The sequence below is a fragment of the Corvus moneduloides genome, chromosome 27 (assembly GCF_009650955.1).
Source record: "Corvus moneduloides isolate bCorMon1 chromosome 27, bCorMon1.pri, whole genome shotgun sequence".
In the NCBI taxonomy this organism is placed as follows: Eukaryota; Metazoa; Chordata; class Aves; order Passeriformes; family Corvidae; genus Corvus; species Corvus moneduloides.
Window position 1 is genome coordinate 665,214 of NC_045502.1, and position 25,911 is coordinate 691,124.

The 25,911-nt window shown below is 50.1% G+C and overlaps 3 protein-coding genes and 2 long non-coding RNA genes across 5 annotated transcripts; all 5 read right to left on the reverse strand.

The window, feature by feature from the left end:
• Nucleotides 1–1,854: 1,854 nt before the first annotated feature.
• LOC116435615 (gastrokine-1-like) lies at nt 1,855–6,368 on the reverse strand. The gene is made up of 7 exons (XM_032092107.1): nt 6,354–6,368; nt 5,715–5,853; nt 4,799–4,890; nt 4,192–4,332; nt 3,864–3,974; nt 2,705–2,843; nt 1,855–2,115 (listed from the first exon to the last, which is right to left on the reverse strand). Exons 2-7 carry the CDS (start codon nt 5,755–5,757, stop codon nt 2,027–2,029), a joined length of 615 nt encoding a protein of 204 aa, XP_031947998.1. The 5' UTR covers nt 5,758–5,853; nt 6,354–6,368; the 3' UTR covers nt 1,855–2,026.
• A 951-nt stretch (nt 6,369–7,319) lies between these two features.
• Nucleotides 7,320–8,889, reverse strand: LOC116435623. Its single transcript, XR_004236800.1, has 3 exons — nt 8,869–8,889; nt 8,230–8,368; nt 7,320–7,405 (listed from the first exon to the last, which is right to left on the reverse strand). It is a non-coding gene; the product is annotated as an uncharacterized LOC116435623 (long non-coding RNA).
• Nucleotides 8,890–9,017: 128 nt separating this feature from the next.
• LOC116435463 lies at nt 9,018–13,250 on the reverse strand. The gene is made up of 8 exons (XM_032091799.1): nt 13,232–13,250; nt 12,346–12,611; nt 11,715–11,879; nt 11,385–11,495; nt 10,746–10,884; nt 9,829–9,920; nt 9,198–9,362; nt 9,018–9,023 (listed from the first exon to the last, which is right to left on the reverse strand). The coding sequence occupies exons 1-8, from the start codon at nt 13,248–13,250 to the stop codon at nt 9,018–9,020; spliced, it is 963 nt and encodes a 320-aa protein (XP_031947690.1).
• A 6,142-nt stretch (nt 13,251–19,392) lies between these two features.
• Nucleotides 19,393–20,864, reverse strand: LOC116435626. The gene is made up of 3 exons (XR_004236803.1): nt 20,813–20,864; nt 19,896–19,987; nt 19,393–19,429 (listed from the first exon to the last, which is right to left on the reverse strand). It is a non-coding gene; the product is annotated as an uncharacterized LOC116435626 (long non-coding RNA).
• A 966-nt stretch (nt 20,865–21,830) lies between these two features.
• On the reverse strand, nt 21,831–25,834 carry LOC116435464. Its single transcript, XM_032091801.1, has 9 exons — nt 25,808–25,834; nt 25,498–25,555; nt 24,930–25,195; nt 24,299–24,463; nt 23,969–24,079; nt 23,330–23,468; nt 22,413–22,504; nt 21,896–21,946; nt 21,831–21,854 (listed from the first exon to the last, which is right to left on the reverse strand). The coding sequence occupies exons 1-9, from the start codon at nt 25,832–25,834 to the stop codon at nt 21,831–21,833; spliced, it is 933 nt and encodes a 310-aa protein (XP_031947692.1).
• Between the last annotated feature and the right edge of the window lie 77 nt (nt 25,835–25,911).

Sequence of the window (25,911 nt, forward strand, 5' to 3'; positions counted from 1 at the left end):
CTGGGGAAGTGCTCTGATAAGAGCAGGCTTTGATACCAGCCTGATTGAATTCATTGCATACAGGGAGCTGAAAGAAAACTGGTCATGCTAAGCTCAATGTATTTAACAGTAACTTTTACATGGAACAAAATGATCACCAGAAGCAGAGCACAGATTGCCAGTAAACTTGTAGTGATGCTTTGTGCCGATGTGGCAAAGGACTCAGCTTGAAGTCGTACCTATAACCAAAACCACTGTTCAGACCAAGGGAGGTGCTAATCTTGCTGTGTTAAAAATGTTCAGTGAGTCCCGGGAGATCACGAGGTTGGCTCTAAACCGTAGGAATTGTTGAGTTCTTCTGCTGACCTTCCTTTCCGAGCTCATTCAGCATCTGCTTTCTGGTTGTCAGACATGGCCCTGAGAATCTTCAGAATCTTCCCAGAGCTCCTTCAGGAGAGTAGCAGCTGATTATGGACTAAGGGCTGATTTGAGAAAGGGCCCATAAACTAGAGGTAGCAAAACATGTGTGAGGGAGGAGCAGTGACATGGGGCACTTTCTGTCACCTGCCACTTAGGAAGTCGATTTTAATCTTTCTCTGACTTTGACAGTGATACACGGAGCCATGGCCCAGGAGCCTGTGGTAATTTGGATTTGCTTTTTCCCTGTGCCTGTTCCAGGTTCCAGAAGCAGCACTCCCAGAGGAGCTCACTTGCCGACTCCCAAAGTGCTTTGTATTTGAGAGCAGTTCTGCCAGTCCCCGTGTGCTGACTGTGCCCTTGGCTGCAGTTCAGGGTGGGTTTGCACACTAAAGCTTCCTCTGCCTTGCCAGAACGGCGCGACGGGGACTCGGTGTCGCTCGGAGCTGATGTCTCTGAACACTCTTCTCCTGTGCCATCCACTGCTGAGGATCATTGCTGCAGCTGTTCCTGCAAAAGCCAGGGGATCTTGCTTTCTTTGGGAAGGGGAGGCCCAGTTCTCACTTGTGCTGCTCAGGGCCACACTGTGTCCTTCTGCTCCTGCCTGGGGCCTTGCTGGGGCTCTGTGAGTGCCGAGGAGGTGCAGCAGTCTGCCAGCACTGTGAGCGGAGCACTCGGCTTTTCATCTGTTTCACATCCACTTCGTACTTTGCTCAAGGTGTCAAATACGGTGAATGAAAGTGATAAATTGCTGATGGACTGGGGGAATTAAAATAACTTGTGTAACATGAAGAAGGAAGGAGATTGGCAGCAACAAACTCCTGCTTGTCTCTTCACTTCTGGGACTGATGTGGGCTCAGCCAGGTAGTTCAGATACCTTTGCCTGGGAGGTGCCTTAGTGAACTCTGCATCCTTGCAACCTGCTATAGAATAAAGCCTCTGGGGCCAGTCAGAGTATGCCAGAAACTGAGGGATGTTGTATGGCTGGTATTGGTACTAAAGACAGATTTGTATTCACCTGGATAACCTGGGGCATCCTTCCATTTTTGTTAGAGAAGAGGGAATACTCAGTCTTGATTGTAAAGATTTGAGCAACAGGAATCCCCACCTTGTCCTATTTTAGGAACAGAACAACTCTGTAAATCCCACAAAGGAGGCTCCTCTTCCCCTAAAAAAGGCAAATTCACTGCTTTGCACTTCTTTCCTTCTGCCTTTTGTGCCCCCGAATCAAGATTTTTAATGTGAGGCATCTTCCCCTGAATGCGGAAGGAAGGTCCCAACTGTGAATGCCTTGTTTGTACTGCACACACCCTGGGACTTGCCCAGCTCTCTGGGTGTGCCCTGTATTGAGAGCTGGCATTTGAAGGGCTTAAATGGGGCAGAAGGGAGATAATAAAAATATTTTTGTGGAGGTGTTCATAGATGAAAAAGGGTAGAATAACGACCAACAAGCTGGAGTTAATCCATAATGAAGGACTTTATTTGAAAGATATGGTTACCAGTTGATCTGTGTCAGCATCTAAATCCCCAAGAACATCTCTAAATGGAGATGTGAGGGAAGAATGGCATCAGGGTTTGCCTTGGGAGCAGCTCTGGAGCCTCTGTACTTGATTGAAGAAAGGTAAGGTTTTCAGGCCTTGATACTGCCACCACAATAATTCAGGTCCACGAGTTTGAGGACATCAAGTGAAACACACGATCCCTGATTCAGTTGGGGTCCTATACAAACAACATGAAAAAGAAAAAAGAAAAAAAAGAAGAAAAAAAAGAAAGGCACTGGCTTAGATGCTGTTGAGTGCTCTGTGCAGCTGTCTGTTGACAGCCCTTAATACCTGGCACATTGCACTCATCTTTTCAATCACATTGAGCCCTTTCAGCTTAAAAGCAAGTTTAAAGCAAAGCATGCAGTGAGGTGGAAATGATGCTACGCCAGAATGCAACATTTGGAGCCTCAGCTGTAGAGTGTTTTCCCAAAGAGGGTAGGAGACAATCAGCTTGGAGAAAGGCTCAGAATACTTTGATGGTGCTTCAGGATTAACTCCTCAGAGTAAAAGAATTATTTGAATATATTTCAAACAAATATAGTTTTTGAGCTCAATAAAAGAACTTCTATGATTAAGAAACTGGCAGCATCTCAGCAGGTTTATACACATCTCCATAACAGTGCCTGCTCTTCTACAAGGATGCATGTCTGTTGCTTAGTTTCTGTCAATCTCAAGGTGCAAGAACAGCAATTGTACTTTAATCATGCCCCAAGAGAAACAAATGCCAGGACACTTAGAGACACAATTCCCATGCTTGCACTCACTGTGAACTTCGTAAGCCATGTAGGTGGTGAGTCCGCTGCACATAGAGAAGACGTCTGCTCCATAAGACCTGAGGTTGTTGACCAATCCATTGGTGACAAAGGTGATGTGCTTGGTAGGTCTTCCAAAACCGATCAGGTTCTAAAGATCAAATAGCAGCATTGAGCAAGCTCAGTGCTGGGATCTGGTTCCTGCTAGGCCTATTCCTAGGTCTGGAATGAGGACTCGGGGCTGGCTGTTTGAGTCCCAACTGCCTTTAGGGACACCTTTCAATCCCCTTGGGGCCTGTGGGAGCACTAGCAAGCCTTGAAGGCAGCTGCAAAGGCAGAGCTCGTTCTAAGGGAGTCAAGGTGCAGGGAGCCCGAGGGGAAGTGGCAGCGCAAGGAAAGCGCTGAAGAGGAGAAGAGGAGTGTGGCCGCTCTGTGTAGCCAGTGCTGGGCTCCTTGCAAAGCATTTGCTCAGTCGCTGCCCTCGGCCCTCAGAGGCACTCGGGCTGTCGGCTGGAAGGCCGGCAGCAGAAGTGTCTTCCTGATTTCTTTCTGCCCTACAGGTCTTCCTGCTATTTAAACTTTGGATTTTTTTAAGGACTCAGTTCTCAGATTTCAAGGGAAGCCGGTGTTTAGCAAAGGTGAATATGCTGAATGCTGAGATCATTTTTATGATGTCTGTGCTAATTTGGTGGGCTGAACTAAAGAAACATGATGCATAGTTTTCTTCAAAAAGATTGAAAGCTTACTAAAATATTATTCAAGAAAACTGAAACACTTTTTCTTCCCTTATTAGATTTTCTAGTCTTTGAGAATGGGACTTTATGAAATGTACTGAGCACAGAATCTAAACTCTTGGTTACTAAGTTAGTATAAAAAGTCAATCGAAAGAATGATGTAAATCATTGTGAAAATAATCTAGCTAATCTGGGACAAGGGATTCACATGATTAACCTGCACTAAAGGCATCCCAACGAGGATATGGTAAGTTTTGAAAGCTGTCCAATGATGTAACTGAAAAATATCACTGAAAATATCAATGGAAATAGCCATTAAAAAGGCTTTTAATTAAGCAGTTGATTAAGAGGGTTTTGAAAATAGAAGTGTTTTAGACAAAAAAATGAATATCAAATACAGTACAATATTCCAAGCAACAGCTGACTGTGACTCTTACCCTATTCTCTGAAGCCAATCTGACTAGAGCATCAAAGCTTGGCATCTCATTTTTGTTCATGGTAGAAATGTAGCAAGTTCTCTCTTGCACCACTTTGGTTGCAATGATGCCCTGTAAAATAAAGTTATTAAAGCACACAGTTCGGATTTTCACCTAAAAAGACGGGATAAAATCTGGATAAAAAGAGTAACAAATGCAGAGAGTTTTGACCTCAAATCATGGATTCAGAATGGTAAGAATAAAGAAACAAGCCCCGTTCCTGGTCCCGCTATACCAGCAGCCAGTCTCTTCGTACGCTTAGTGAACGAGCAGCCCCCCTGCCACTCACCGTGTTGTAGTTCCAGATGGTTTTCCATGAAAATTGTTCGCTCCTTTGCTCGATAACCACCACACGTGTTTGACTGCTGAGGGTCAGATTTTGGAAAACACAACCGCCAGAGACATGGCAGTTGTTATCCGTCTGCTGAGACTGAAAAGCCAAGGGAAAGAAGACGTTTGGCCTTTGAAGGGAGACAGTGATGTCCCCAAAGCTTTAGAAAAATCCCTGCTACAATAGAAGAAGCGCTGGCCCCAGGACAGTGCCAGCACTGCCCTCATTCTTTTCCAAAGGACCCAGAATCAAGGCTGTGCTCTTGGGCAAAGGCCCTAAGAATTCTTTTCAAGCATTCAGTGAATCATTGCTGCATCTGACAGCTGTCATCTGGTGCCTTTGGAGGTTGATGCGTGCAAGACCACTGGCCACAGTCAATCCAGGCTCAAGGTCTTGGATGGAAACCTCTGCTGACCCACGGCTCTGTTTCAGCATCTGCACCCTCGAGCAGGAAGCTCTCGAAAGAGGAGATGCCAGGCCAGAAGGGCATCAGGCTTGGCTTTGGGCAGCAGCTCTGGAGCCCCCCCATTTGGTTCAAGAAAGGTAAGGGCTAAGGTTTCCTCACCTGCCCATTGCCATTGCAGTACTTCAGATCCACAACTTTCAGGACATGGAGGGTAATGCATGATCCCAAGTTCACCTGGGGTCCTTGGAAAGCTAGAAAAGAAAAGACAAAACCCCATGAGTTAAAAGACCTTGGTTGCCTTTTTACAGGAGGATGCTGGTGTTGCTCAGAGCCAGGCAGGTTCTGAAGGATTGCTGCACTAGGAATGTTTGAGCTGTACGAGGGACAGATTCCCTTGGAGAGCCCAAAGAGCACCAGCTCTGTGGCTCAACAAGGAATGCCCACAAAGACGTGCTCTTGAAACCCCTTTGGCATTTCCCATGCAGACATCGGGGCTCTATGGCACTCGCTCCTGGGAATCCCGATGGCTGAGCATTACACGGTGAGGCTGCTGGCAGTTCACGGGCCCAGGCATATGGGCTGTGACGTTCTGCAAGAATCCTACCAAGTGCAGATCATTAAAGCCCTGGGGAATGCGACTGCTGCCACTGAGAGAAACCTCGAGGGATCGAAGCCCTTGGCTTAGTGTTGTGAAGCACCGGGGTTTGGTGGCTGCCTGGATCACACTCGTCAGCAAGCTCTGACCTGAAGGACAGCGGTTCTTAGGGCAACCCTTTTTCTCTGCCTGGGCAATACAGAGGAGCTCAATGTGGCCCAAAACTCTGGGTCCAAATTTAAACCTCCTTAAGGTTCCCGGAAAGGACCTGTAAGAGCTTGTTTCAGGTCAGATATGGCAGCTGTGACACCACCCGGTTCCAGTCCTGATGGGCGGCGATGCCGAACCCTTTGTGCAACTGCTGCAGCCCTTGGTTTCTTTCCCACTCAAGGTGCAAGAACAGCAATTGTGCCTTGGTCATTCCCTAAGGGAAACAGATACCTGCTCACTCAGAGACACAATTCCCATGCTTGCACTCACCGTGAACTTCGTAAGCCATGTAGGTGGTGAGTCCGCTGCACATAGAGAAGACGTCTGCTCCATAAGACCTGAGGTTGTTGACCAATCCATTGGCGACAAAGGTGATGTGCTTGGTAGGTCTTCCAAAACCGATCTGGTTCTAAAGATCAAATAGCAGCATTGAGCAAGCTCAGTACCGGGATCTGGTTCCTGCTAGGCCTATTCCCTAGGGGAAAGGCCGGGGAAGAGGGAGACGCTCTCCTGTGCCCCATAGGAAAACTGAGTCGGGCCAAGTGCAGCAGCAATGCAAAGTTCTGAGCTGACCAATGCAGTTTGGTACTGAATAGTCTGTGAGGGACTTTGAGGTCTTGGCATGTAAGAGAATTAGGGCCCTTGAAGGGCTTCTCAGAGAAAGGGTTTGTCAGAAACCTGCAGAGCTCAAGGTTCTCAGAAAAAGCGGAGCTGAGGGAAGGAATGGTGCAGCCCCTGTTTTCTTTCAGCAAAGGATTCCTATGAAGAATTCTCTAGCCCCACTACTGTTGAGAGAAAGAAAATCCTGCCACTTGTGAAAACCTCATTCTCTCCAGAAGATAAAACCACATGAAGAAACAGCCCAATGAACTTCAGGGTCAAGACACTGCTATTCCTTGGGAATCTTACCCTGCTCTCTTGTGCCAGGCGAGCCAGATTATTGAAGCTGGGCATCTCACTTCTGTTCATGATGGAAATGTAGCAGGTGTTCTGTTGCGTGACTTTGGTTGCAATGACGCCCTGTAAATCAAGTTATTGAGAACTCGCACTTCACTCTTTCAACCCTTGGGAGTGGACAAAACCCATTATTCAAACAGGAACGAATGCCCAGAGTTGCTACCAAAAATCATGGACTCAAGACGGTCAGACTACAGAAACAAGCCCCGTTCCTGGGCCCGCTGGAGCAGGAGCCAGTCTCCTCGTCGGCTTTGTGAACGAGCAGCCCCCCTGCCACTCACCGTGTTGTAGTTCCAGATGGTTTTCCAGGACCCGCTGATGCTGTTTTGCTCAATGATTGCCACACGCCATTGCCTGTTGATGGTCACAATTTGGGATTGGCCACCAATGATGACTTGTGTGCTGTTTCCTGGGATGTTGCCTGGGATGTCAGAAATCTGCTGAGACTGAAAAGCCAAGGGAAAGAAGATGTTTGGCCTTTGAAGGGAGACAGTGATGTCCCCAAAGCTTTAGAAAAATCCCTGCTACAATAGAAGAAGTGCTGGCCCCAGGACAGTGCCGGCACTGCCCTCATTCTTTTCCAAAGGACCCAGAATCAAGGCTGTGGCATTGGGCAAAGGCCCTAAGAATTCTTTTCAAGCATTCAGTGAATCATTGCTGCATCTGACAGCTGTCATCTGGTGCCTTCGGAGGTTGATGCGTGCAAGACCACTGGCCACAGTCAATCCAGGCTCAAGGTCTTGGATGGAAACCTCTGCTGACCCACGGCTCTGTTTCAGCATCTGCACCCTCGAGCAGGAAGCTCTCGAAAGAGGAGATGCCAGGCCAGAAGGGCATCAGGCTTGGCTTTGGGCAGCAGCTCTGGAGCCCCCCCATTTGGTTCAAGAAAGGTAAGGGCTAAGGTTTCCTCACCTGCCCATTGCCATTGCAGTACTTCAGATCCACAACTTTCAGGACATGGAGGGTAATGCATGATCCCAAGTTCACCTGGGGTCCTTGGAAAGCTAGAAAAGAAAAGACAAAACCCCATGAGTTAAAAGACCTTGGTTGCCTTTTTACAGGAGGATGCTGGTGTTGCTCAGAGCCAGGCAGGTTCTGAAGGATTGCTGCACTAGGAATGTTTGAGCTGTACGAGGGACAGATTCCCTTGGAGAGCCCAAAGAGCACCAGCTCTGTGGCTCAGCAAGGAATGCCCACAAAGAGGTGCTCTTGAAACCCCTTTGGCATTTCCCGTGCAGAAATCGGGGCTCTATGGCACTCGCTCCTGGGAATCCCGATGGCTGAGCATTACACGGTGAGGCTGCTGGCAGTTCACGGGCCCAGGCATATGGGCTGTGACGTTCTGCAAGAATCCTACCAGGTGCAGGTCATTAAAGCCCTGGGGAATGCGACTGCTGCCACTGAGAGAAACCTCGAGGGATCGAAGCCCTTGGCTTAGTGTTGTGAAGCACCGGGGTTTGGTGGCTGCCTGGATCACACTCGTCAGCAAGCTCTGCCCTGAAGGACAGCGGTTCTTAGGGCAACCCTTTTTCTCTGCCTGGGCAATACAGAGGAGCTCAATGTGGCCCAAAACTCTGGGTCCAAATTTAAACCTCCTTAAGGTTCCCGGAAAGGACCTGTAAGAGCTTGTTTCAGGTCAGATATGGCAGCTGTGACACCACCCGGTTCCAGTCCTGATGGGCGGCGATGCCGAACCCTTTGTGCAACTGCTGCAGCCCTTGGTTTCTTTCCCACTCAAGGTGCAAGAACAGCAATTGTGCCTTGGTCATTCCCTAAGGGAAACAGATACCTGCTCACTCAGAGACACAATTCCCATGCTTGCACTCACCGTGAACTTCGTAAGCCATGTAGGTGGTGAGTCCGCTGCACATAGAGAAGACGTCTGCTCCATAAGACCTGAGGTTGTTGACCAATCCATTGGCGACAAAGGTGATGTGCTTGGTAGGTCTTCCAAAACCGATCTGGTTCTAAAGATCAAATAGCAGCATTGAGCAAGATCAGTACCGGGATCTGGTTCCTGCTAGGCCTATTCCCTAGGGGAAAGGCTGGGGAAGAGGGAGACGCTCTCCTGTGCCCCATAGGAAAACTGAGTCGGGCCAAGTGCAGCAGCAATGCAAAGTTCTGAGCTGACCAATGCAGTTTGGTACTGAATAGTCTGTGAGGGACTTTGAGGTCTTGGCATGTAAGAGAATTAGGGCCCTTGAAGGGCTTCTCAGAGAAAGGGTTTGTCAGAAACCTGCAGAGCTCAAGGTTCTCAGAAAAAGCGGAGCTGAGGGAAGGAATGGTGCAGCCCCTGTTTTCTTTCAGCAAAGGATTCCTATGAAGAATTCTCTAGCCCCACTACTGTTGAGAGAAAGAAAATCCTGCCACTTGTGAAAACCTCATTCTCTCCAGAAGATAAAACCACATGAAGAAACAGCCCAATGAACTTCAGGGTCAAGACACTGCTATTCCTTGGGAATCTTACCCTGCTCTCTTGTGCCAGGCGAGCCAGATTATTGAAGCTGGGCATCTCACTTCTGTTCATGATGGAAATGTAGCAGGTGTTCTGTTGCGTGACTTTGGTTGCAATGACGCCCTGTAAATCAAGTTATTGAGAACTCGCACTTCACTCTTTCAACCCTTGGGAGTGGACAAAACCCATTATTCAAACAGGAACGAATGCCCAGAGTTGCTACCAAAAATCATGGACTCAAGACGGTCAGACTACAGAAACAAGCCCCGTTCCTGGGCCCGCTGGAGCAGGAGCCAGTCTCCTCGTCAGCTTTGTGAACGAGCAGCCCCCCTGCCACTCACCGTGTTGTAGTTCCAGATGGTTTTCCAGGACCCGCTGATGCTGTTTTGCTCAATGATTGCCACACGCCATTGCCTGTTGATGGTCACAATTTGGGATTGGCCACCAATGATGACTTGTGTGCTGTTTCCTGGGATGTTGCCTGGGATGTCAGGAATCTGCTGAGACTGAAAAGCCAAGGGAAAGAAGACGTTTGGCCTTTGAAGGGAGACAGTGATATCCCCAAAGCTTTAGAAAAATCCCTGCTACAATAGAAGAAGCGCTGGCCCCAGGACAGTGCCGGCACTGCCCTCATTCTTTTCCAAAGGACCCAGAATCAAGGCTGTGGCATTGGGCAAAGGCCCTAAGAATTCTTTTCAAGCATTCAGTGAATCATTGCTGCATCTGACAGCTGTCATCTGGTGCCTTCGGAGGTTGATGCGTGCAAGACCACTGGCCACAGTCAATCCAGGCTCAAGGTCTTGGATGGAAACCTCTGCTGACCCACGGCTCTGTTTCAGCATCTGCACCCTCGAGCAGGAAGCTCTCGAAAGAGGAGATGCCAGGCCAGAAGGGCATCAGGCTTGGCTTTGGGCAGCAGCTCTGGAGCCCCCCCATTTGGTTCAAGAAAGGTAAGGGCTAAGGTTTCCTCACCTGCCCATTGCCATTGCAGTACTTCAGATCCACAACTTTCAGGACATGGAGGGTAATGCATGATCCCAAGTTCACCTGGGGTCCTTGGAAAGCTAGAAAAGAAAAGACAAAACCCCATGAGTTAAAAGACCTTGGTTGCCTTTTTACAGGAGGATGCTGGTGTTGCTCAGAGCCAGGCAGGTTCTGAAGGATTGCTGCACTAGGAATGTTTGAGCTGTACGAGGGACAGATTCCCTTGGAGAGCCCAAAGAGCACCAGCTCTGTGGCTCAGCAAGGAATGCCCACAAAGAGGTGCTCTTGAAACCCCTTTGGCATTTCCCGTGCAGAAATCGGGGCTCTATGGCACTCGCTCCTGGGAATCCCGATGGCTGAGCATTACACGGTGAGGCTGCTGGCAGTTCACGGGCCCAGGCATATGGGCTGTGACGTTCTGCAAGAATCCTACCAAGTGCAGATCATTAAAGCCCTGGGGAATGCGACTGCTGCCACTGAGAGAAACCTCGAGGGATTGAAGCTGCTTGGCTTAGTGTTGTGAAGCACCGGGGTTTGGTGGCTGCCTGGATCACACTCGTCAGCAAGCTCTGACCTGAAGGACAGCGGTTCTTAGGGCAACCCTTTTTCTCTGCCTGGGCAATACAGAGGAGCTCAATGTGGCCCAAAACTCTGGGTCCAAATTTAAACCTCCTTAAGGTTCCCGGAAAGGACCTGTAAGAGCTTGTTTCAGGTCAGATATGGCAGCTGTGACACCACCCGGTTCCAGTCCTGATGGGCGGCGATGCCGAACCCTTTGTGCAACTGCTGCAGCCCTTGGTTTCTTTCCCACTCAAGGTGCAAGAACAGCAATTGTGCCTTGGTCATTCCCTAAGGGAAACAGATACCTGCTCACTTAGAGACACAATTCCCATGCTTGCACTCACCGTGAACTTCGTAAGCCATGTAGGTGGTGAGTCCGCTGCACATAGAGAAGACATCTGCTCCATAAGACCTGAGGTTGTTGACCAATCCATTGGCGACAAAGGTGATGTGCTTGGTAGGTCTTCCAAAACCGATCTGGTTCTAAAGATCAAATAGCAGCATTGAGCAAGCTCAGTACCGGGATCTGGTTCCTGCTAGGCCTATTCCCTAGGGGAAAGGCTGGGGAAGAGGGAGACGCTCTCCTGTGCCCCATAGGAAAACTGAGTCAGGCCAAGTGCAGCAGCAATGCAAAGTTCTGAGCTGACCAATGCAGTTTGGTACTGAATAGTCTGTGAGGGACTTTGAGGTCTTGGCATGTAAGAGAATTAGGGCCCTTGAAGGGCTTCTCAGAGAAAGGGTTTGTCAGAAACCTGCGGAGCTCGAGGTTCTCAGAAAAAGCGGAGCTGAGGGAAGGAATGGTGCAGCCCCTGTTTTCTTTCAGCAAAGGATTCCTATGAAGAATTCTCTAGCCCCACTATGGTTGAGAGAAAGAAAATCCTGCCACTTGTGAAAACCTCATTCTCTCCAGAAGATAAAACCACATGAAGAAACAGCCCAATGAACTTCAGGGTCAAGACACTGCTATTCCTTGGGAATCTTACCCTGCTCTCTTGTGCCAGGCGAGCCAGATTATTGAAGCTGGGCATCTCACTTCTGTTCATGATGGAAATGTAGCAGGCGTTCTGTTGCGTGACTTTGGTTGCAATGACGCCCTGTAAATCAAGTTATTGAGAACTCGCACTTCACTCTTTCAACCCTTGGGAGTGGACAAAACCCATTATTCAAACAGGAACGAATGCCCAGAGTTGCTACCAAAAATCATGGACTCAAGACGGTCAGAATACAGAAACAAGCCCTGTTCCTGGTCCCAGCTGGAGCAGGAGCCAGTCTCCTCGTCGGCTTTGTGAATGAGCAGCCCCCCTGCCACTCACCGTGTTGTAGTTCCAGATGGTTTTCCAGGACCCGCTGATGCTGTTTTGCTCAATGACTGCCACATGCCATTGCCTGTTGATGGTCACAATTTGGGACTGGCCACCAATGATGACTTGTGTGTTGTTGCCTGGGATGTTGCCTGGGATGTCAGGAATCTGCTGAGACTGAAAAGCCAAGGGAAAGAAGACGTTTGGCCTTTGAAGGGAGACAGTGATATCCCCAAAGCTTTAGAAAAATCCCTGCTACAATAGAAGAAGCGCTGGCCCCAGGACAGTGCCGGCACTGCCCTCATTCTTTTCCAAAGGACCCAGAATCAAGGCTGTGGCATTGGGCAAAGGCCCTAAGAATTCTTTTCAAGCATTCAGTGAATCATTGCTGCATCTGACAGCTGTCATCTGGTGCCTTCGGAGGTTGATGCGTGCAAGACCACTGGCCACAGTCAATCCAGGCTCAAGGTCTTGGATGGAAACCTCTGCTGACCCACGGCTCTGTTTCAGCATCTGCACCCTTGAGCAGGAAGCTCTCGAAAGAGGAGATGCCAGGCCAGAAGGGCATCAGGCTTGGCTTTGGGCAGCAGCTCTGGAGCCCCCCCATTTGGTTCAAGAAAGGTAAGGGCTAAGGTTTCCTCACCTGCCCATTGCCATTGCAGTACTTCAGATCCACAACTTTCAGGACATGGAGGGTAATGCATGATCCCAAGTTCACCTGGGGTCCTTGGAAAGCTAGAAAAGAAAAGACAAAACCCCATGAGTTAAAAGACCTTGGTTGCCTTTTTACAGGAGGATGCTGGTGTTGCTCAGAGCCAGGCAGGTTCTGAAGGATTGCTGCACTAGGAATGTTTGAGCTGTACGAGGGACAGATTCCCTTGGAGAGCCCAAAGAGCACCAGCTCTGTGGCTCAGCAAGGAATGCCCACAAAGAGGTGCTCTTGAAACCCCTTTGGCATTTCCCGTGCAGAAATCGGGGCTCTATGGCACTCGCTCCTGGGAATCCCGATGGCTGAGCATTACACGGTGAGGCTGCTGGCAGTTCACGGGCCCAGGCATATGGGCTGTGATGTTCTGCAAGAATCCTACCAGGTGCAGGTCATTAAAGCCCTGGGGAATTCCAATCGTTGGCCCTGAGAGAAACCTCGAGGGATCGAAGCCCTTGGCTTAGTGTTGTGAAGCACCGGGGTTTGGTGGCTGCCTGGATCACACTCGTCAGCAAGCTCTGCCCTGAAGGACAGCGGTTCTTAGGGCAACCCTTTTTCTCTGCCTGGGCAATACAGAGGAGCTCAATGTGGCCCAAAACTCTGGGTCCAAATTTAAACCTCCTTAAGGTTCCCGGAAAGGACCTGTAAGAGCTTGTTTCAGGTCAGATATGGCCGCTGTGACACCACCCGGTTCCAGTCCTGATGGGCGGCGATGCCGAACCCTTTGTGCAACTGCTGCAGCCCTTGGTTTCTTTCCCACTCAAGGTGCAAGAACAGCAATTGTGCCTTGGTCATTCCCTAAGGGAAACAGATACCTGCTCACTCAGAGACACAATTCCCATGCTTGCACTCACTGTGAACTTCGTAAGCCATGTAGGTGGTGAGTCCGCTGCACATAGAGAAGACGTCTGCTCCATAAGACCTGAGGTTGTTGACCAATCCATTGGCGACAAAGGTGATGTGCTTGGTAGGTCTTCCAAAACCGATCTGGTTCTAAAGATCAAATAGCAGCATTGAGCAAGCTCAGTACCGGGATCTGGTTCCTGCTAGGCCTATTCCCTAGGGGAAAGGCTGGGGAAGAGGGAGACGCTCTCCTGTGCCCCATAGGAAAACTGAGTCGGGCCAAGTGCAGCAGCAATGCAAAGTTCTGAGCTGACCAATGCAGTTTGGTACTGAATAGTCTGTGAGGGACTTTGAGGTCTTGGCATGTAAGAGAATTAGGGCCCTTGAAGGGCTTCTCAGAGAAAGGGTTTGTCAGAAACCTGCAGAGCTCAAGGTTCTCAGAAAAAGCGGAGCTGAGGGAAGGAATGGTGCAGCCCCTGTTTTCTTTCAGCAAAGGATTCCTATGAAGAATTCTCTAGCCCCACTACTGTTGAGAGAAAGAAAATCCTGCCACTTGTGAAAACCTCATTCTCTCCAGAAGATAAAACCACATGAAGAAACAGCCCAATGAACTTCAGGGTCAAGACACTGCTATTCCTTGGGAATCTTACCCTGCTCTCTTGTGCCAGGCGAGCCAGATTATTGAAGCTGGGCATCTCACTTCTGTTCATGATGGAAATGTAGCAGGCGTTCTGTTGCGTGACTTTGGTTGCAATGACGCCCTGTAAATCAAGTTATTGAGAACTCGCACTTCACTCTTTCAACCCTTGGGAGTGGACAAAACCCATTATTCAAACAGGAACGAATGCCCAGAGTTGCTACCAAAAATCATGGACTCAAGACGGTCAGAATACAGAAACAAGCCCCGTTCCTGGTCCCAGCTGGAGCAGGAGCCAGTCTCCTCGTCGGCTTTGTGAATGAGCAGCCCCCCTGCCACTCACCGTGTTGTAGTTCCAGATGGTTTTCCAGGACCCACTGATGCTGTTTTGCTCAATGACTGCCACACGCCATTGCCTGTTGATGAGCACAATTTGGGACTGGCCACCAATGATGACTTGTGTGCTGTTTCCTGGGATGTTGCCTGGGATGTCAGGAATCTGCTGAGACTGAAAAGCCAAGGGAAAGAAGATGTTTGGCCTTTGAAGGGAGACAGTGATGTCCCCAAAGCTTTAGAAAAATCCCTGCTACAATAGAAGAAGTGCTGGCCCCAGGACAGTGCCGGCACTGCCCTCATTCTTTTCCAAAGGACCCAGAATCAAGGCTGTGGCATTGGGCAAAGGCCCTAAGAATTCTTTTCAAGCATTCAGTGAATCATTGCTGCATCTGACAGCTGTCATCTGGTGCCTTCGGAGGTTGATGCGTGCAAGACCACTGGCCACAGTCAATCCAGGCTCAAGGTCTTGGATGGAAACCTCTGCTGACCCACGGCTCTGTTTCAGCATCTGCACCCTCGAGCAGGAAGCTCTCGAAAGAGGAGATGCCAGGCCAGAAGGGCATCAGGCTTGGCTTTGGGCAGCAGCTCTGGAGCCCCCCCATTTGGTTCAAGAAAGGTAAGGGCTAAGGTTTCCTCACCTGCCCATTGCCATTGCAGTACTTCAGATCCACAACTTTCAGGACATGGAGGGTAATGCATGATCCCAAGTTCACCTGGGGTCCTTGGAAAGCTAGAAAAGAAAAGACAAAACCCCATGAGTTAAAAGACCTTGGTTGCCTTTTTACAGGAGGATGCTGGTGTTGCTCAGAGCCAGGCAGGTTCTGAAGGATTGCTGCACTAGGAATGTTTGAGCTGTACGAGGGACAGATTCCCTTGGAGAGCCCAAAGAGCACCAGCTCTGTGGCTCAGCAAGGAATGCCCACAAAGAGGTGCTCTTGAAACCCCTTTGGCATTTCCCGTGCAGAAATCGGGGCTCTATGGCACTCGCTCCTGGGAATCCCGATGGCTGAGCATTACACGGTGAGGCTGCTGGCAGTTCACGGGCCCAGGCATATGGGCTGTGATGTTCTGCAAGAATCCTACCAGGTGCAGGTCATTAAAGCCCTGGGGAATTCCAATCGTTGGCCCTGAGAGAAACCTCGAGGGATCGAAGCCCTTGGCTTAGTGTTGTGAAGCACCGGGGTTTGGTGGCTGCCTGGATCACACTCGTCAGCACGCTCTGCCCTGAAGGACAGCGGTTCTTAGGGCAACCCTTTTTCTCTGCCTGGGCAATACAGAGGAGCTCAATGTGGCCCAAAACTCTGGGTCCAAATTTAAACCTCCTTAAGGTTCCCGGAAAGGACCTGTAAGAGCTTGTTTCAGGTCAGATATGGCCGCTGTGACACCACCCGGTTCCAGTCCTGATGGGCGGCGATGCCGAACCCTTTGTGCAACTGCTGCAGCCCTTGGTTTCTTTCCCACTCAAGGTGCAAGAACAGCAATTGTGCCTTGGTCATTCCCTAAGGGAAACAGATACCTGCTCACTCAGAGACACAATTCCCATGCTTGCACTCACTGTGAACTTCGTAAGCCATGTAGGTGGTGAGTCCGCTGCACATAGAGAAGACGTCTGCTCCATAAGACCTGAGGTTGTTGACCAATCCATTGGCGACAAAGGTGATGTGCTTGGTAGGTCTTCCAAAACCGATCTGGTTCTAAAGATCAAATAGCAGCATTGAGCAAGCTCAGTACCGGGATCTGGTTCCTGCTAGGCCTATTCCCTAGGGGAAAGGCTGGGGAAGAGGGAGACGCTCTCCTGTGCCCCATAGGAAAACTGAGTCGGGCCAAGTGCAGCAGCAATGCAAAGTTCTGAGCTGACCAATGCAGTTTGGTACTGAATAGTCTGTGAGGGACTTTGAGGTCTTGGCATGTAAGAGAATTAGGGCCCTTGAAGGGCTTCTCAGAGAAAGGGTTTGTCAGAAACCTGCGGAGCTCAAGGTTCTCAGAAAAAGCGGAGCTGAGGGAAGGAATGGTGCAGCCCCTGTTTTCTTTCAGCAAAGGATTCCTATGAAGAATTCTCTAGCCCCACTACTGTTGAGAGAAAGAAAATCCTGCCACTTGTGAAAACCTCATTCTCTCCAGAAGATAAAACCACATGAAGAAACAGCCCAATGAACTTCAGGGTCAAGACACTGCTATTCCTTGGGAATCTTACCCTGCTCTCTTGTGCCAGGCGAGCCAGATTATTGAAGCTGGGCATCTCACTTCTGTTCATGATGGAAATGTAGCAGGCGTTCTGTTGCGTGACTTTGGTTGCAATGACGCCCTGTAAATCAAGTTATTGAGAACTCGCACTTCACTCTTTCAACCCTTGGGAGTGGACAAAACCCATTATTCAAACAGGAACGAATGCCCAGAGTTGCTACCAAAAATCATGGACTCAAGACGGTCAGAATACAGAAACAAGCCCCGTTCCTGGTCCCAGCTGGAGCAGGAGCCAGTCTCCTCGTCGGCTTTGTGAATGAGCAGCCCCCCTGCCACTCACCGTGTTGTAGTTCCAGATGGTTTTCCAGGACCCACTGATGCTGTTTTGCTCAATGACTGCCACACGCCATTGCCTGTTGATGAGCACAATTTGGGACTGGCCACCAATGATGACTTGCGTGTTGTTGCCTGGGATGCCGGGAATCTGCTGAGACTGAAAAGCCAAGGGAAAGAAGATGTTTGGCCTTTGAAGGGAGACAGTGATATCCCCAAAGCTTTAGAAAAATCCCTGCTACAATAGAAGAAGCGCTGGCCCCAGGACAGTGCCGGCACTGCCCTCATTCTTTTCCAAAGGACCCAGAATCAAGGCTGTGCTCTTGGGCAAAGGCCCTAAGAATTCTTTTCAAGCATTCAGTGAATCATTGCTGCATCTGACAGCTGTCATCTGGTGCCTTCGGAGGTTGATGCGTGCAAGACCACTGGCCACAGTCAATCCAGGCTCAAGGTCTTGGATGGAAACCTCTGCTGACCCACGGCTCTGTTTCAGCATGTGCACCCTCGAGCAGGAAGCTCTCGAAAGAGGAGATGCCAGGCCAGAAGGGCATCAGGCTTGGCTTTGGGCAGCAGCTCTGGAGCCCCCCCATTTGGTTCAAGAAAGGTAAGGGCTAAGGTTTTCTCACCTGCCCATTGCCATTGCAGTACTTCAGATCCACAACTTTCAGGACATGGAGGGTAATGCATGATCCCAAGTTCACCTGGGGTCCTTGGAAAGCTAGAAAAGAAAAGACAAAACCCCATGAGTTAAAAGATCTTGGTTGCCTTTTTACAGGAGGATGCTGGTGTTGCTCAGCCACAGCTCAGAGCCAGGCAGGTTCTGAAGGATTGCTGCACTAGGAATGTTTGAGCTGTACGAGGGACAGATTCCCTTGGAGAGCCCAAAGAGCACCAGCTCTGTGGCTCAGCAAGGAATGCCCACAAAGACGTGCTCTTGAAACCCCTTTGGCATTTCCCATGCAGAAATCGGGGCTCTATGGCACTCGCTCCTGGGAATCCCGATGGCTGAGCATTACACGGTGAGGCTGCTGGCAGTTCACGGGCCCAGGCATATGGGCTGTGACGTTCTGCAAGAATCCTACCAAGTGCAGATCATTAAAGCCCTGGGGAATGCGACTGCTGCCACTGAGAGAAACCTCGAGGGATTGAAGCTGCTTGGCTTAGTGTTGTGAAGCACCGGGGTTTGGTGGCTGCCTGGATCACACTCGTCAGCAAGCTCTGACCTGAAGGACAGCGGTTCTTAGGGCAACCCTTTTTCTCTGCCTGGGCAATACAGAGGAGCTCAATGTGGCCCAAAACTCTGGGTCCAAATTTAAACCTCCTTAAGGTTCCCGGAAAGGACCTGTAAGAGCTTGTTTCAGGTCAGATATGGCAGCTGTGACACCACCCGGTTCCAGTCCTGATGGGCGGCGATGCCGAACCCTTTGTGCAACTGCTGCAGCCCTTGGTTTCTTTCCCACTCAAGGTGCAAGAACAGCAATATTGCCTTGGTCATTCCCTAAGGGAAACAGATACCTGCTCACTTAGAGACACAATTCCCATGCTTGCACTCACCGTGAACTTCGTAAGCCATGTAGGTGGTGAGTCCGCTGCACATAGAGAAGACATCTGCTCCATAAGACCTGAGGTTGTTGACCAATCCATTGGCGACAAAGGTGATGTGCTTGGTAGGTCTTCCAAAACCGATCTGGTTCTAAAGATCAAATAGCAGCATTGAGCAAGCTCAGTACCGGGATCTGGTTCCTGCTAGGCCTATTCCCTAGGGGAAAGGCTGGGGAAGAGGGAGACGCTCTCCTGTGCCCCATAGGAAAACTGAGTCGGGCCAAGTGCAGCAGCAATGCAAAGTTCTGAGCTGACCAATGCAGTTTGGTACTGAATAGTCTGTGAGGGACTTTGAGGTCTTGGCATGTAAGAGAATTAGGGCCCTTGAAGGGCTTCTCAGAGAAAGGGTTTGTCAGAAACCTGCGGAGCTCAAGGTTCTCAGAAAAAGCGGAGCTGAGGGAAGGAATGGTGCAGCCCCTGTTTTCTTTCAGCAAAGGATTCCTATGAAGAATTCTCTAGCCCCACTACTGTTGAGAGAAAGAAAATCCTGCCACTTGTGAAAACCTCATTCTCTCCAGAAGATAAAACCACATGAAGAAACAGCCCAATGAACTTCAGGGTCAAGACACTGCTATTCCTTGGGAATCTTACCCTGCTCTCTTGTGCCAGGCGAGCCAGATTATTGAAGCTGGGCATCTCACTTCTGTTCATGATGGAAATGTAGCAGGTGTTCTGTTGCGTGACTTTGGTTGCAATGACGCCCTGTAAATCAAGTTATTGAGAACTCGCACTTCACTCTTTCAACCCTTGGGAGTGGACAAAACCCATTATTCAAACAGGAACGAATGCCCAGAGTTGCTACCAAAAATCATGGACTCAAGACGGTCAGACTACAGAAACAAGCCCCGTTCCTGGTCCCAGCTGGAGCAGGAGCCAGTCTCCTCGTCGGCTTTGTGAACGAGCAGCCCCCCTGCCACTCACCGTGTTGTAGTTCCAGATGGTTTTCCAGGACCCACTGATGGTGTTTTGCTCAATGATTGCCACACGCCATTGCCTGTTGATGGTCACAATTTGGGATTGGCCACCAATGATGACTTGTGTGCTGTTTCCTGGGATGTTGCCTGGGATGTCAGGAATCTGCTGAGACTGAAAAGCCAAGGGAAAGAAGACGTTTGGCCTTTGAAGGGAGACAGTGATGTCCCCAAAGCTTTAGAAAAATCCCTGCTACAATAGAAGAAGTGCTGGCCCCAGGACAGTGCCGGCACTGCCCTCATTCTTTTCCAAAGGACCCAGAATCAAGGCTGTGGCATTGGGCAAAGGCCCTAAGAATTCTTTTCAAGCATTCAGTGAATCATTGCTGCATCTGACAGCTGTCATCTGGTGCCTTCGGAGGTTGATGCGTGCAAGACCACTGGCCACAGTCAATCCAGGCTCAAGGTCTTGGATGGAAACCTCTGCTGACCCACGGCTCTGTTTCAGCATCTGCACCCTCGAGCAGGAAGCTCTCGAAAGAGGAGATGCCAGGCCAGAAGGGCATCAGGCTTGGCTTTGGGCAGCAGCTCTGGAGCCCCCCCATTTGGTTCAAGAAAGGTAAGGGCTAAGGTTTCCTCACCTGCCCATTGCCATTGCAGTACTTCAGATCCACAACTTTCAGGACATGGAGGGTAATGCATGATCCCAAGTTCACCTGGGGTCCTTGGAAAGCTAGAAAAGAAAAGACAAAACCCCATGAGTTAAAAGACCTTGGTTGCCTTTTTACAGGAGGATGCTGGTGTTGCTCAGAGCCAGGCAGGTTCTGAAGGATTGCTGCACTAGGAATGTTTGAGCTGTACGAGGGACAGATTCCCTTGGAGAGCCCAAAGAGCACCAGCTCTGTGGCTCAGCAAGGAATGCCCACAAAGACGTGCTCTTGAAACCCCTTTGGCATTTCCCATGCAGAAATCGGGGCTCTATGGCACTCGCTCCTGGGAATCCCGATGGCTGAGCATTACACGGTGAGGCTGCTGGCAGTTCACGGGCCCAGGCATATGGGCTGTGACGTTCTGCAAGAATCCTACCAAGTGCAGGTCATTAAAGCCCTGGGGAATGCGACTGCTGCCACTGAGAGAAACCTCGAGGGATTGAAGCTGCTTGGCTTAGTGTTGTGAAGCACCGGGGTTTGGTGGCTGCCTGGATCACACTCGTCAGCAAGCTCTGACCTGAAGGACAGCGGTTCTTAGGGCAACCCTTTTTCTCTGCCTGGGCAATACAGAGGAGCTCAATGTGGCCCAAAACTCTGGGTCCAAATTTAAACCTCCTTAAGGTTCCCGGAAAGGACCTGTAAGAGCTTGTTTCAGGTCAGATATGGCAGCTGTGACACCACCCGGTTCCAGTCCTGATGGGCGGCGATGCCGAACCCTTTGTGCAACTGCTGCAGCCCTTGGTTTCTTTCCCACTCAAGGTGCAAGAACAGCAATTGTGCCTTGGTCATTCCCTAAGGGAAACAGATACCTGCTCACTTAGAGACACAATTCCCATGCTTGCACTCACCGTGAACTTCGTAAGCCATGTAGGTGGTGAGTCCGCTGCACATAGAGAAGACATCTGCTCCATAAGACCTGAGGTTGTTGACCAATCCATTGGCGACAAAGGTGATGTGCTTGGTAGGTCTTCCAAAACCGATCTGGTTCTAAAGATCAAATAGCAGCATTGAGCAAGCTCAGTACCGGGATCTGGTTCCTGCTAGGCCTATTCCCTAGGGGAAAGGCTGGGGAAGAGGGAGACGCTCTCCTGTGCCCCATAGGAAAACTGAGTCGGGCCAAGTGCAGCAGCAATGCAAAGTTCTGAGCTGACCAATGCAGTTTGGTACTGAATAGTCTGTGAGGGACTTTGAGGTCTTGGCATGTAAGAGAATTAGGGCCCTTGAAGGGCTTCTCAGAGAAAGGGTTTGTCAGAAACCTGCGGAGCTCAAGGTTCTCAGAAAAAGCGGAGCTGAGGGAAGGAATGGTGCAGCCCCTGTTTTCTTTCAGCAAAGGATTCCTATGAAGAATTCTCTAGCCCCACTACTGTTGAGAGAAAGAAAATCCTGCCACTTGTGAAAACCTCATTCTCTCCAGAAGATAAAACCACATGAAGAAACAGCCCAATGAACTTCAGGGTCAAGACACTGCTATTCCTTGGGAATCTTACCCTGCTCTCTTGTGCCAGGCGAGCCAGATTATTGAAGCTGGGCATCTCACTTCTGTTCATGATGGAAATGTAGCAGGTGTTCTGTTGCGTGACTTTGGTTGCAATGACGCCCTGTAAATCAAGTTATTGAGAACTCGCACTTCACTCTTTCAACCCTTGGGAGTGGACAAAACCCATTATTCAAACAGGAACGAATGCCCAGAGTTGCTACCAAAAATCATGGACTCAAGACGGTCAGACTACAGAAACAAGCCCCGTTCCTGGTCCCAGCTGGAGCAGGAGCCAGTCTCCTCGTCGGCTTTGTGAACGAGCAGCCCCCCTGCCACTCACCGTGTTGTAGTTCCAGATGGTTTTCCAGGACCCACTGATGGTGTTTTGCTCAATGATTGCCACACGCCATTGCCTGTTGATGGTCACAATTTGGGATTGGCCACCAATGATGACTTGTGTGCTGTTTCCTGGGATGTTGCCTGGGATGTCAGGAATCTGCTGAGACTGAAAAGCCAAGGGAAAGAAGACGTTTGGCCTTTGAAGGGAGACAGTGATGTCCCCAAAGCTTTAGAAAAATCCCTGCTACAATAGAAGAAGTGCTGGCCCCAGGACAGTGCCGGCACTGCCCTCATTCTTTTCCAAAGGACCCAGAATCAAGGCTGTGGCATTGGGCAAAGGCCCTAAGAATTCTTTTCAAGCATTCAGTGAATCATTGCTGCATCTGACAGCTGTCATCTGGTGCCTTCGGAGGTTGATGCGTGCAAGACCACTGGCCACAGTCAATCCAGGCTCAAGGTCTTGGATGGAAACCTCTGCTGACCCACGGCTCTGTTTCAGCATCTGCACCCTCGAGCAGGAAGCTCTCGAAAGAGGAGATGCCAGGCCAGAAGGGCATCAGGCTTGGCTTTGGGCAGCAGCTCTGGAGCCCCCCCATTTGGTTCAAGAAAGGTAAGGGCTAAGGTTTCCTCACCTGCCCATTGCCATTGCAGTACTTCAGATCCACAACTTTCAGGACATGGAGGGTAATGCATGATCCCAAGTTCACCTGGGGTCCTTGGAAAGCTAGAAAAGAAAAGACAAAACCCCATGAGTTAAAAGACCTTGGTTGCCTTTTTACAGGAGGATGCTGGTGTTGCTCAGAGCCAGGCAGGTTCTGAAGGATTGCTGCACTAGGAATGTTTGAGCTGTACGAGGGACAGATTCCCTTGGAGAGCCCAAAGAGCACCAGCTCTGTGGCTCAGCAAGGAATGCCCACAAAGAGGTGCTCTTGAAACCCCTTTGGCATTTCCCGTGCAGAAATCGGGGCTCTATGGCACTCGCTCCTGGGAATCCCGATGGCTGAGCATTACACGGTGAGGCTGCTGGCAGTTCACGGGCCCAGGCATATGGGCTGTGACGTTCTGCAAGAATCCTACCAAGTGCAGGTCATTAAAGCCCTGGGGAATGCGACTGCTGCCACTGAGAGAAACCTCGAGGGATTGAAGCTGCTTGGCTTAGTGTTGTGAAGCACCGGGGTTTGGTGGCTGCCTGGATCACACTCGTCAGCAAGCTCTGACCTGAAGGACAGCGGTTCTTAGGGCAACCCTTTTTCTCTGCCTGGGCAATACAGAGGAGCTCAATGTGGCCCAAAACTCTGGGTCCAAATTTAAACCTCCTTAAGGTTCCCGGAAAGGACCTGTAAGAGCTTGTTTCAGGTCAGATATGGCAGCTGTGACACCACCCGGTTCCAGTCCTGATGGGCGGCGATGCCGAACCCTTTGTGCAACTGCTGCAGCCCTTGGTTTCTTTCCCACTCAAGGTGCAAGAACAGCAATTGTGCCTTGGTCATTCCCTAAGGGAAACAGATACCTGCTCACTTAGAGACACAATTCCCATGCTTGCACTCACCGTGAACTTCGTAAGCCATGTAGGTGGTGAGTCCGCTGCACATAGAGAAGACATCTGCTCCATAAGACCTGAGGTTGTTGACCAATCCATTGGCGACAAAGGTGATGTGCTTGGTAGGTCTTCCAAAACCGATCTGGTTCTAAAGATCAAATAGCAGCATTGAGCAAGCTCAGTACCGGGATCTGGTTCCTGCTAGGCCTATTCCCTAGGGGAAAGGCTGGGGAAGAGGGAGACGCTCTCCTGTGCCCCATAGGAAAACTGAGTCGGGCCAAGTGCAGCAGCAATGCAAAGTTCTGAGCTGACCAATGCAGTTTGGTACTGAATAGTCTGTGAGGGACTTTGAGGTCTTGGCATGTAAGAGAATTAGGGCCCTTGAAGGGCTTCTCAGAGAAAGGGTTTGTCAGAAACCTGCGGAGCTCAAGGTTCTCAGAAAAAGCGGAGCTGAGGGAAGGAATGGTGCAGCCCCTGTTTTCTTTCAGCAAAGGATTCCTATGAAGAATTCTCTAGCCCCACTATGGTTGAGAGAAAGAAAATCCTGCCACTTGTGAAAACCTCATTCTCTCCAGAAGATAAAACCACATGAAGAAACAGCCCAATGAACTTCAGGGTCAAGACACTGCTATTCCTTGGGAATCTTACCCTGCTCTCTTGTGCCAGGCGAGCCAGATTATTGAAGCTGGGCATCTCACTTCTGTTCATGATGGAAATGTAGCAGGCATTCTGTTGCGTGACTTTGGTTGCAATGACGCCCTGTAAATCAAGTTATTGAGAACTCGCACTTCACTCTTTCAACCCTTGGGAGTGGACAAAACCCATTATTCAAACAGGAACGAATGCCCAGAGTTGCTACCAAAAATCATGGACTCAAGACGGTCAGAATACAGAAACAAGCCCTGTTCCTGGTCCCAGCTGGAGCAGGAGCCAGTCTCCTCGTCGGCTTTGTGAATGAGCAGCCCCCCTGCCACTCACCGTGTTGTAGTTCCAGATGGTTTTCCAGGACCCGCTGATGCTGTTTTGCTCAATGACTGCCACATGCCATTGCCTGTTGATGGTCACAATTTGGGACTGGCCACCAATGATGACTTGTGTGTTGTTGCCTGGGATGTTGCCTGGGATGTCAGGAATCTGCTGAGACTGAAAAGCCAAGGGAAAGAAGACGTTTGGCCTTTGAAGGGAGACAGTGATATCCCCAAAGCTTTAGAAAAATCCCTGCTACAATAGAAGAAGCGCTGGCCCCAGGACAGTGCCGGCACTGCCCTCATTCTTTTCCAAAGGACCCAGAATCAAGGCTGTGGCATTGGGCAAAGGCCCTAAGAATTCTTTTCAAGCATTCAGTGAATCATTGCTGCATCTGACAGCTGTCATCTGGTGCCTTCGGAGGTTGATGCGTGCAAGACCACTGGCCACAGTCAATCCAGGCTCAAGGTCTTGGATGGAAACCTCTGCTGACCCATGGCTCTGTTTCAGCATCTGCACCCTTGAGCAGGAAGCTCTCGAAAGAGGAGATGCCAGGCCAGAAGGGCATCAGGCTTGGCTTTGGGCAGCAGCTCTGGAGCCCCCCCATTTGGTTCAAGAAAGGTAAGGGCTAAGGTTTCCTCACCTGCCCATTGCCATTGCAGTACTTCAGATCCACAACTTTCAGGACATGGAGGGTAATGCATGATCCCAAGTTCACCTGGGGTCCTTGGAAAGCTAGAAAAGAAAAGACAAAACCCCATGAGTTAAAAGACCTTGGTTGCCTTTTTACAGGAGGATGCTGGTGTTGCTCAGAGCCAGGCAGGTTCTGAAGGATTGCTGCACTAGGAATGTTTGAGCTGTACGAGGGACAGATTCCCTTGGAGAGCCCAAAGAGCACCAGCTCTGTGGCTCAGCAAGGAATGCCCACAAAGAGGTGCTCTTGAAACCCCTTTGGCATTTCCCGTGCAGAAATCGGGGCTCTATGGCACTCGCTCCTGGGAATCCCGATGGCTGAGCATTACACGGTGAGGCTGCTGGCAGTTCACGGGCCCAGGCATATGGGCTGTGATGTTCTGCAAGAATCCTACCAGGTGCAGGTCATTAAAGCCCTGGGGAATTCCAATCGTTGGCCCTGAGAGAAACCTCGAGGGATCGAAGCCCTTGGCTTAGTGTTGTGAAGCACCGGGGTTTGGTGGCTGCCTGGATCACACTCGTCAGCACGCTCTGCCCTGAAGGACAGCGGTTCTTAGGGCAACCCTTTTTCTCTGCCTGGGCAATACAGAGGAGCTCAATGTGGCCCAAAACTCTGGGTCCAAATTTAAACCTCCTTAAGGTTCCCGGAAAGGACCTGTAAGAGCTTGTTTCAGGTCAGATATGGCCGCTGTGACACCACCCGGTTCCAGTCCTGATGGGCGGCGATGCCGAACCCTTTGTGCAACTGCTGCAGCCCTTGGTTTCTTTCCCACTCAAGGTGCAAGAACAGCAATTGTGCCTTGGTCATTCCCTAAGGGAAACAGATACCTGCTCACTCAGAGACACAATTCCCATGCTTGCACTCACTGTGAACTTCGTAAGCCATGTAGGTGGTGAGTCCGCTGCACATAGAGAAGACGTCTGCTCCATAA

Bases quoted from the DNA above. Each gene is read 5' to 3' on its own strand.
- LOC116435464 (XM_032091801.1), bottom strand. From the start codon at position 25,834: ATGGGAATTGTGTCTCTGAGTGAGCAG. The intron at 22,505-23,329 runs GTGAGTGCAAGC...TTTCTTTTCTAG, and splicing joins CATGGCTTACGAAGTTCACG to CTTTCCAAGGACCCCAGGTG. The intron at 21,947-22,412 runs GTGAGGAAACCT...TTGGCTTTTCAG, and splicing joins ACTGCAATGGCAATGGGCAG to TCTCAGCAGATTCCTGACAT.
- LOC116435615 (XM_032092107.1), bottom strand. From the start codon at position 5,757: ATGTGCAGCGGACTCACCACCTACATGGCTTACGAAGTTCACG. The intron at 4,333-4,798 runs GTGAGGAAACCT...TTGGCTTTTCAG, and splicing joins ACTGCAATGGCAATGGGCAG to TCTCAGCAGACGGATAACAA. The intron at 2,844-3,863 runs GTAAGAGTCACA...TTTGATCTTTAG, and splicing joins GATTGGCTTCAGAGAATAGG to AACCTGATCGGTTTTGGAAG.
- LOC116435463 (XM_032091799.1), bottom strand. The intron at 11,880-12,345 runs GTGAGGAAACCT...TTGGCTTTTCAG, and splicing joins ACTGCAATGGCAATGGGCAG to TCTCAGCAGATTCCTGACAT. The intron at 9,363-9,828 runs GTGAGGAAACCT...TTGGCTTTTCAG, and splicing joins ACTGCAATGGCAATGGGCAG to TCTCAGCAGATTCCTGACAT.